Raw genomic sequence first — 11,006 nt, 5'->3', positions numbered from 1 at the left:
TTTCTAAACACAAGATATTAAAATTAATTTATTGAGAGCAAAATAGAAATTGCATTATGTGAGTTATGCCAATTTGTGTGAAAATTGCTCATGTTATTTTCATTTTTCCTGGTAGTCACCTCCACCACATGAAACCAGGTAACAATACACACTTTTCTGAATTTTTTCTTCTGGGATTCTCAGACGATCCAGAATTGCAGCCCCTCATCTTTGGGCTTTTCCTCTCCTTGTACTTGATTACTGTGTTTGGAAACCTACTCATTATTCTGGTCACTAACTCTGACTCCCATATCCACAAATCCGTGTACTTCTTCCTCTCAAACCTGTCCTTTGTAGACATCTGCTTCACTTCCACCACCATCCCAAAGATGCTGCAGAATATTCAGACCCAGAGCAAAGTCATAACCCATGAAGGCTATATCATCCAGATGTATTTTTACATTCTCTTTGTGGAATTAGATGACATTATCCTGACAGTGATGGCCTATGGTTGTTAGGTGATCATCTGCCACCCTTGCATTTCACAGTCATCATGAGCCCCTGGCTCTGTGGACTGCTGGTTCTGATATCCTGGGTGCTGATTGCCTTGTTTTCCTTGCTACACAGGTTAATGGTGTTCAATTGTCCTTCTGCACAGTCGTGCAAATCCCTTACTTTTTCTGTGAACTCAGTCAGGTGGTACCACTTGCCAGTTTTGACAACATTCTTAATAACATAGTGATGAGTTTTGCAGCTGTCCTGATGGGTGGTGGTCCTTTTGCTGGTATCCTTTACTCTTATTCTAAAATAGTTTCCTGCACATGTAAAATCTTATCAGCTCAGGGGACGAATAAAGTATTTTCTGTGTGTCCCACCTCTTGGTTGTCTCCCTATTTTATTTTACATCCTTAGGAGTGTTCCTTAGCTCTGCTGATACCCACACCTCACATTTAAGTACAATCGCCTCGGTGATGTACACTGTGGTCACACCCATGTTGAACCCTTTCATCTACAGTCTGAGAAACCAAGATATAAAAGAGGCTCTAAAGAGATTATATTTGATGCCTCGGTTAAAAGGCCAATTATATTAGTGCTCTGGATTGTATAACTCAAAGAATTAGAATCAGAAGTTGTTCTTTGATCATAGTGAAATAAAATTTGCTCCTTGCACTTATTTCCTCAGATTTCCATTTTTCTTTTCTTCTTTGAATTCAGCATCTTTATACAATTTTATGAACTCTCTTATTAAGCTTTATCCTTAGTCTTATATATAGACATTTAAAATTTTTTTCCTACTCCACCATTTTCCTAACTTTGGATCAAAAATGTTTGGAAATTCCATTTTTTGGAAGGAGTATCATAGACTTATGAAGAATTTATTAGGAGTAAAGTTTTTATTAAAGCATTTCGTCTGTTGTTGTTCAGTTGCCCAGTCATGTCGAACCCTTTGTGACCCCATGGATTGCAGCACGCCAGGCCTGCCTGTCCCTCACCATCTCCCAGAGCTTGCCAAAGTTCATGTTCATTGCCCTGGTAATGCCGTTCAGCCATCTCATCCTCTGATGCCCTCTTCTCCTTCTGCCCTCAATCTTTTCCAGCAGCAGACTTTTCCAATGAGTCATCTGTTTGCGTCAGGTGACCAAAATACTGGAACTTCAGCTTCAGCATCAGTCTTTCCAGTGAATATTCAGGGTTGATGTCCCTTAAGACTGACTGGTTTTATCTCCTTGCTGGGAGATCAGAGTTAGTGACCAGAGTTAGATAGACCAAGGGACTATCAGGAGTCTTCTCCAGCAGCACAGTTTGAAGGCATCAATTATTCCACACTCTGCCTTCTCTATGGCCTGGCTTTCACAACCATATGTGACCACTGGGAACACCATAGCCTTGACTATAAGCACCTTTGTTGGCAGAGTAATGTCTCTGCTTTTCAACACACTGTCTAGGTTTGCCATCGATTTCCTGCCAAGAAGCAATCATCTTCTGAATCCGTGGCTGCAGTCACCGTCCACAGTGATTTTGGAGATTAAGAAGAGGAATCTGTCACTGCTTCCACCTTTTCCCCTTCTACTTGTCATGTGGCTGGGTGTCATGATGTTAGTTTTTTCTAATATGTGGTTTTAAGCTGGCTCTTTAGGAGAGCATTTAATCTACTGGCTGCTTTAAAGAGGATTTTGGTAGGTATTACTTATTGCCCATTTGTTAACTTGTTTTCTGATTGTATAGTTCTTTGTTTTTCTTTTTTCTTTGTGTTTCTTCTCTTATGATTTGATGATTTTATTTAGTGATATGCTTGTGTTACTTTCTCTTTAGTTTTTGCTTATCTAGTGTAGATTTTTGATGTATGGTAAACAAAGTGTCTTCATAGGATGATCTATGTTTAAAAACAAGTTGCCTTTTAAGTTTGTTTACATACCAATAGCACTACATTTTAACTTCCTGCCCTAATTTTGTGTCTTTGAAGCCATATTTGACCCCTCCCTATTTATCCTTTCATTCTTAAAATAGCTATATTTGATTTTAGAATTTTTTTGTCTATTAACTTTTCATAATAGCTTAAGTGATTTGATCCTCAGCCTTTCTACATGTTTGCCTTCACTAGCAGGATTTTCTCTTTCTTATAGTTTCTTACCACTTGTTATGCCTTTTCCTTTCCTTCTTAGAGAAGGTACTATATAATTCCCATGTAGAGTAGGTTTAGAATTGATAAATTCTATTAGTCTTTGCTTGTCTGAAAAGTTCTTTATCTCTCCTTCAATTCTAAATGATAATCTTGCTGGGTAAAATGCCCTAGTTTGAAGGTTTTTCCCTCGCAGCACTTTAAACATAGCATGCCTCTCTGTTCTATCATGCAAAGTTTCTGGGGAAAAAAAAAGAAATCAACTGATAAACTTCTATGTTTTCATCTTGTATGACACTGTTTTACTTCTGCTGCCTTTAGAAACGCATATCTTTAACTTCGTGGTTTAAGTTGCTGCATCTTGGTGTAGGTCTTGTTGCTGTCATTTTGGGGAGATGCTTTTTGCTTCTGGTAACTGAATTTGCTTTTTTATTCAGGTTTGGAAAGTTTTCAGCCACAAGTTTATCAAATACATTTTGAGTACCTTCTCTTTTTATCATTTCCTTCCTGGACACTCCAATTATGCCAGTGTTGATGTTCTTAATATAATCAAACATCCCTCAAGCTATTCTCATTTTTCATTTTTTTTTTTCTTTTCTGACTGAGTCATCTCTATGATTCTATATTTCAGTTAACATGTATTCTTCTGTATCACCTGCTATACTATTAATTACTTCTAATTGTTGTTCATTTCATTTATTGTAGTGTTCAGTTCTAACTAGTTTTTATTTTATAATTCCCTGTTAAAATTAGCACTGTGCTCATAAGTCTTTTAACAGAATTAAATATTTTTTTAAATATAAATTTATTTTAATTGGAGGTTAATTTATTTAAAATATTGCATTGGTTTTGCCATACAACAATATGAATTAAATATTTTATGGTCTTCCACTTATTAATAAAATGCACAGGGTGAATACTGAAAGTAAAACTTCTTTTGGAAGAGTCCATGAATCATTTTAGCTTGAGAAAATGGAGTTTTATATCATCTTTACTCATGCATTGAATTCCAAATCTGTTACATTGTTTCTCTTTCATTAGCTGTTTTTTAAGGCATGATCTGTTGCTCTTTCAGTTGGGATAAATTTCTCTGTCTTTTCCTTTTCTCTATCTTTGTCTGTCTATCTGAAATTGTGTGCCACAGTTAACTCTTGCAGTCTTGAAGTGGTGTCTTTCTGTTGGAACAGTCATATATGTGTCCCCATTGGCTTTGTTGGAAGAGCTGGATCTGATGTTATCACAATTCAAACATTTATTTAGGGTGTACTGGTTGCAATCATCTGGATGTGAGGTATGGAGGGTTTAGGGCTTAAGCCAGGTATGAGATATGGCTTCTGTAGCTTAGTGGCCATTACTGGCCTAATGGAGGGGAGGCAGGTCACAAGTTGCTAGAGCAGAAGCTCTGAGGGTCACATATGAGCTGACATTGTTCCCCCTAAGTGTGTGCTTCCCCACTCCTGTACCAGCACTGTTGACCCAGAGGGGAGCTGTGCTGGATCAAGAAGTGCTAGTGTGTGGCGCTCTAGATAGGGTGGGACAAGGACCCTGTTGGCCTGGGCAGGGCTTGAGATGCACACTGCCTCTGATGTGCTGCCTGTGTAAGCACCATCAATGGGTGACCATCCCCTGCTCAGAAGCATCTTTGGGTCTGGAACTCTTTTGTCCCTACAGGAGGGCTGCTGTATTTGCCATGGTATGGGGCTGCAAAACAAGGGACTTGAGACATGCATGGACTTCTGGCATGGATAAGGGTGTGGGTTGTAGCATCAAGCTGTCATTAGTGATTGGTGTTGCTTCTGATGTGAACCCCATGTAAGCACCAGTGATATGTGCTGTGGCCCTGGTTAAACACTGCTTCATATCTGAGCCTCTGCTGTGACTCACAGCCAGGTGACCAAGTATCCACTAACCTTAGCCTGGGGCACACACACACACATACACAAGCACACTATATAACTATATCTATATATCTATATCTATCTATCTATATATATATATATTGCATTGCAGGCAGATTTTTTACTGCCTGATCCACCTGTTGCATCTGCCTGCAATGCAGGGCATTTGGGTTTGATCCCCGGGTTGGGAAGATCCTGGGGGAATGGAATGGCAACCCACTCCAGTATTCTTGATTAGGAAATCCTATGGACAGAGGAGCCGGGTGGGCTACAGCCATGGGGTCACAAAGACTCAGATGTGACTGAGCACAGCACAGACACACATATAATACACTAAGATAGTTTATGGTGCATATCAACATATAAATATCTCTCCTGCAAGTACACAGATTTGGTAATGAGGGATTAAAGGATAGCTCTTGACTTCTGATATAACTTGGAAATTTCTAATTGGCTTGGAGAAACTATTGTGACTCCATGAAGTATATTAACCATGGTTTTATTATAAACTAGCAAAGGCAATGGCACCCCACTCCAGTACTCTTGTCTGCAAAATCCCATGGGTGGAGGAGCCTGGTAGGCTGCAGTCCATTGTGTTGCTGAGGGTCGGACACGACTGAGCAAATTCACTTTCACTTTTCACTTTCATGCATTGGAGAAGGCAATGGCAACCCACTCCAGTGTTCTTGCCTGGAGAATCCCAGGGATGGGGGAGCCTGGTGGGCTGCCGTCTCTGGGGTTGCACAGAGTTGGACACGACTGAAGTGACTTAGCAGTAGCAGTAGCAAAGTTATCCCCATTTTTGAAGATGAAAATAGTAAATTTTAGAAATTTCAGTGGTTCTGTCCCTGCCACAAATCAAAGCATTAAAGATCAGAGGGACCAAATCAAGACAAATCCTCAGTGTTACAGTTTAAGAAAATTTTTTACTCAGAGACGTGATGACATGCTGGGAATCTTAGGGCTTTGGAAGCAAGAGAATTAAAGGGGAAAGAGTGATAAAAAATGAATTCACCTAACTTATAATATAGTGTCTTAGGAACAGTGAATCAGACAGAAAAAAATCCATTCTGTCCAGAAGTGTCCCCAAGGGAAATCATGTAGTTAGAGGTTGGAGTAACCAAAGGAAACATGCCTAATGAGCTAACACAGGAAGCTGTAAATATCTCCTCTGCTGCAGTCCCTTAGCCTGTGCCACTTTGGTTGGGGAGGACCTGGTTCTTGTTTTTGAAGTTCTACATCTGTCTGGGAGCCAGTGTTTGATTTTATCACTTCCTGTTTTCATATTTGGGGACAAAATTCTGTCTGCATCAGTAATCATTTAGGGAGGAATTTTGACTTCTACAGGGAAGAAGTGATAAAATCTGCAGGCAGGTGAGTCTGAGAGCTCCACAGACACTGCAGGGCAGCATTAGAGAGGATGGAAACCAGGAGTGTGTAGTTGAGGTCACCTGAGGACCAATCTTTCATAGCCCAGAGGCCACAGGTCATTTTAGTTGTTTTCTGGTTTTCCTAATATTAATGTACTTATGTATGGTCTAAAATGAAAGTGAACCTTACACTTGAAAATATAAGCATCAAGGTTGACAATTAAATGGTAATAGTGGAAACTCAGAAGGAATGATGATGGTTTAGTCGCTAAGTTACTCCAACTTTTGTGACCCCATAGACTGTAGCCCACCTGGATCCTCTGTCAGTGGGATTTCCCAGGCAAGAATGCTGGAGTGGGTTGTCATTGTTTTCTTCAGGGGATCTTTCTGAGCCAGGGATATAACCTATGTCTCCTGTATTGACAAGCAGATTTTTTACTTTCTGAGCCACCAGGGAAATCCAGTTAGAAGGAATAGGAGGTATAAAATACTTCTAGTAAAAGTAGAAATTAAGTATGCTGCTGCTGCTAAGTCACTTTAGTCGTGTCCGACTCTGTGCGACCCCATAGATGGCAGCCCACCAGGCTCCCCCGTCCCTGGGATTCTCCAGGCAAGAACACTGGAGTGGGTTGCCATTTCCTTCACCAATGCATGAAAGTGAAAAGTGAACGTGAAGTCGCTCAGTCGTGTCCAACTCTTAGCGACCCCATGGACTGCAGCCCACCAGGCTCCTCCATCCGTGGGATTTTCCAGGCAAGAGTACTGGAGTGGGGTGCCATTACCTTCTCCAAGAAAGCAAGTATAAGGATCTTATTTATGAACAGGAGGAAACAAATAGGGAAAGTCCATTAGAAAGGAAGTCTTCTACTGTTTCATATGCCTCATATAATACATATCTAACTTCTGTTGTATTTTTTGTATTTCTGATATTTAATTGGTAGTTTATATTCCAATTGTTTCTTTTCATCTTGGGATATTCAAACTGTAAGATGTTCCATGTCTTAACTGTATCGTTATTTACATCCTTGAACAAAAGGTATTTTTGTTCATTTCTTTTTTTTTTTTTTCTGTCCATCAAAGAGATGTCACTGGAGGTGGAATGTTGATGAAGCAAGGAAACTTTTCTTTATTGCATTGTCTCAGGGGTCATTTGAGTATATTGGATATTATTTTCCCTTAATGTCTGTATGCCCATTTCATTTCTCTCTCTTTCTTTCACTCTCGTACTTTTCATTCTTTTCTAAATACCAAGCAGAAATTGGCTATACCAAAAGTGAACCCCAATTTATTGTTCCATGAGAAGTTTACAAACTGGGAATTTCAGGGAAAAATTATATATTTTTTTGGAGAATATATAATTCTGACTAGATGAGCTGTAAGCATTCATGACATAAAGAGAGTGAATCTGGGTGACCAATGCATAGTAGTGACACAACCGAGAAGAACATGGTATATTTGTCTGTGTGTGTGTGTGTGCATGCGTGTGCATGCACACTTGTGCCTTGAAATGGAGAACAGGTCTTAAAGCAGAGGCACCTGGATTCATATGCTAAATGACTTATATACACATGTCAAAATTAAGTCAACAGATGGAACTTAGAAGGGAATCTTTTTTAATTCACAGGATGGTTTTATAGCTAAACTGATAATGTGCAAGGAAACACATGGAGGGAGGGATTTTCTGTGGACTGAAGGTTCAGCTGTAGAAGGAGGCCATCTTGTTCCTCAGCATCCCTGACACCATCTCTAATCATTCCCCCTCCTGCTTATCCCTCTGCCCCACTGGCTTCCTTGTTTGCACTTGAACATGTGGAACAAGCAGCTTCCTCAGGTCCTTAGCACTGGCATCTCCCTCTTCCAGGCACACACTTCTGACATCACACCAGCTCCTTGTCTCTCCTTCTTTAGGAATCTGTTAAAACATCACCTAGTTTGCTGGACTTACTGAACATTCAGAACAAAATAACAGCTCCTACCACTCTCTTTTATACCTGGTTTTGTTTTCTTCATAGCATCTGTCACATCTAACATATTCTATAGTATTTGATTTGAATATACTCATTCAGTGTTCTTGGATTGCAAGAGGTTTATTTTTCAGCACTTTCTACTGGGTCAGCACAAAATATGTATTTCTCAAGTGAGTGAAGGAATATCACCTTTAAATTCTAGAATATATGACCTCTTAGCAAATGTGATGAGAATGGGGCAAAAATTCCTAGTCAGAAATGAAATGAAGCATACCCTCAAAGGGGCTTCTACAGTGACTCAGATGTTTAGAATTCACCTGCAATGGAATAGCCCTTCAACAGACTCAGATTCAATCCCTGGTTTGGGAGGATCACCTGGAGGAGGGGATGGCAACCCACTCCAGAACTCTTTCCTGGGAAATTCCATGGACAGTGGAGGCTGGCATGCTATGGTCCTTGGAATTGGAGAGAGTTGGACATGACTGAAGATGTTAAACATATACACATACACTCAAAGAGAACTTATCTGTAAATAAAATACTAATATCAAATTCTTGAGATAGAAATTGAAATTGTGGTCTTTCATCTATGTGAATTATAGCAGTATGAGTTAAAATTGCCATTATTTTCCTTTTTCCTGGTAGTCACCTCCACCCCATGGAAGAAAATAACAATACACAAATTTCAGGATTTCTTCTTCTGGGACTTTCAAAGGAGCCCAAACTACAGCCCTTCATATTCGGGCTTTTCCTCTCCATGTACCTGGTCACTGTGTTTGGAAACCTGCTCATCATCCTGGCCGTCAGCTCAGACCACCACCTGCACACCCCCATGTACTTCTTCCTCTCCAACCTGTCCTTTGTGGACATCTGCTTCACCTCCACCACCATCCCAAAGATGCTGTGGAACATCCAGACCAAAAGTAAAGTAATCATGTATGAAGGCTGTATCACTCAAATGTATTTTTATATTCTCTTTGCAGGATTAGATGACATTCTCCTGACTGTGATGGCCTATGATCGGTACATGGCCATCTGCCACCCCCTACACTACATGGTCATCATGAGTTCCCAGCTCTGTGGATCGCTGGTTCTAATATCTTGGTTAATAAGTGTCCTGTATTCCTTGCTACACAGTTTAATGGTGTTGCAATTGTCCTTCCGCCCCACTGTGAAAATCCCCCAATTTTTCTGTGAACTCAATCAGATGGTACAACTTGCCAGTTCTGATAACTTTCTTAATAACATAGTGATGTATTTTGCAGCTGTACTGATGGGTGTTGGTCCTTTTTCTGGTATCCTTTACTCTTACTCTAAAATAGTTTCCTGCATATGTAAGATATCATCAGCTCAAGGGAAATATAAAGCATTTTCTACCTGTGTGCCCCACCTCTCGGTTGTCTTCCTATTTTATTTTACAGCCTTAGGAGTGTACTTTAGCTCTGCTGCTACCCACAGCTCACATTCAAGTACAATTGCCTCGTTGATGTACACTATGGTCACACCCATGTTGAACCCTTTCATCTACAGTCTGAGGAACAAAGATATAAGGGGGCTCTGAAGAGTTTATATTTGATGCCAAGTATAAAAGGCCTATTATACTAGTGCCCTGGATTGCATAACTCAAAGCCTCTGAACCTGAAATTGTGATTCTTTGATTATTGTGAAGTAAAATTCACTCCTTGTAGGTATTACTTGGGATTTCCAATTTTCTTTTTGTCTTTGGATTCAGCATCTTTATATAATTTAGGCACTTTCTTTATTAAGCTTTATTCTCAGTCTTATATACCGAGTTTTTATTTTTTCCTGCTCCACAATTTACATACCTTTGGATAAAAAAATGTTTGGAAATTTCATTTCTTTGGTGGGGTATCACAGATTTATGAAGACTTTATTAAGAATAATGTCTCTTTATTAGAGAATTTAGTCTACTGACACACAAAGAGATTATCCATAGGTGCTACTTATTGCCAGTGTGTTACTTGTTTTTGGTTTTTTAGTTCTTGTTCTTTTCTTCTGTGTGTTTCTTAAGATTTGATGATTTTATTTATCAAAGTGGTGTGCTTTGAGAAAGCTCCAGGAGATGATGAAGGACAGGGAAGCTTGGTGTGCTGCAGTCCATTTGAAACAAGTTGAATACAACTAAGTGACTGAAAAACACAGTAATATGCTTGTGTTTCTTTCTCTCTAGTTTTTGTTTATCTAGTGAAGTTTCTATGGCATATGGTAAACAGTGGGTTTTTGTATGATGACCTACAACTTTATTTACTTTTTAAAACAGGTTGTCTTTTAAGTTCCTGCACTTTCAAATAGCACTGCATTTTCCCTCCCTGACCTACATTTGTGTGTTTGTTGTTATATTTAAGACCTCCATATTTATCCCTTTAATTCTTATTTGTGGATATAATTGACTTTAGAAAATCTTTTTGCTTATTAAGTTTTCATTCTAGCATAAGTGATTTGATCTTCAGCTTTTCTGCACATGTGCCTTTACTAGTGGGATTTTTGTCTTTCATATAGTTTCTTGCCACTTGTTATGCCTTTTTTTTCCTTCTTAGAGAAGATCCGACATAATTCCTTGTAGAGTAGGCTTAGAATTGATAAATTATCTTAGTCTTTGCTTGTCTGAAAAGTTCTTATCTCTCCTTCAATTTTAAATGATAATCTTGCTGAGCAGAATGCCCTAGTTTGCAGGTTTTTCCCTCTCAGCAGTTTAAGTATATCTGACTTCTTCCATCTGACAAGTAATGTTTCTGCAAAAAAAAAAAAAAAAAAAGAAAAAAAAAAACACATCAGCTGACAGATTTACAGGGTTCCTTTTTATATGACACTGCTTTACTTATGCTGCTTTTAGAAAGCCATATCTTCAATATTGCTGTTTTAATTGATGCATATTGATGTGAGTCTTGTTGCTATAATTTTGGGAGGGTGCTTTTTGCTTCTTGAACCTGAATTTGCTTTTTTATTCAGGTTTGGGAAGTTTTGAGCCATAAGTTTATCAAATACATTTTGACTACCTTCTCTTTTTCTCTTTTCCTTCCTAGAGACTTCAATTATGCCAGTTTTGGTGTTCTTACTGGCATAATTGAAGTGTCTAGGAAGGAAAAGAGAAAAAGAGAAGGTAGTCAAAATGTATTTGATAAACTTATGGCTCAAAACTTCCCACACCCTTC

General features: G+C 39.1%; 1 protein-coding gene and 1 pseudogene across 1 annotated transcript; both read left to right on the top strand.

The window, feature by feature from the left end:
• Positions 1-128: 128 nt before the first annotated feature.
• Positions 129-1,070, top strand: LOC105001935 (annotated as a pseudogene).
• A 7,421-nt stretch (positions 1,071-8,491) lies between these two features.
• On the top strand, positions 8,492-9,394 carry LOC105001898 (olfactory receptor-like protein OLF4). Its single transcript, XM_010858345.1, has one exon. It carries the CDS (start codon positions 8,492-8,494, stop codon positions 9,392-9,394), a length of 903 nt encoding a protein of 300 aa, XP_010856647.1.
• The last annotated feature ends 1,612 nt before the right edge of the window (positions 9,395-11,006 follow it).

Source organism: Bison bison, unplaced genomic scaffold (assembly GCF_000754665.1).
Source record: "Bison bison bison isolate TAMUID 2011002044 unplaced genomic scaffold, Bison_UMD1.0 scf7180017864386, whole genome shotgun sequence".
Classification (NCBI taxonomy): domain Eukaryota; kingdom Metazoa; phylum Chordata; class Mammalia; order Artiodactyla; family Bovidae; genus Bison; species Bison bison.
This window is presented reverse-complemented; position numbering and strand designations above follow the sequence as displayed.

Coding starts and splice junctions, on each gene's coding strand:
- LOC105001898 (XM_010858345.1), top strand. CDS start 8,492: ATGGAAGAAAATAACAATACACAAATTTCAGGATTTCTTCTTCTGGGA.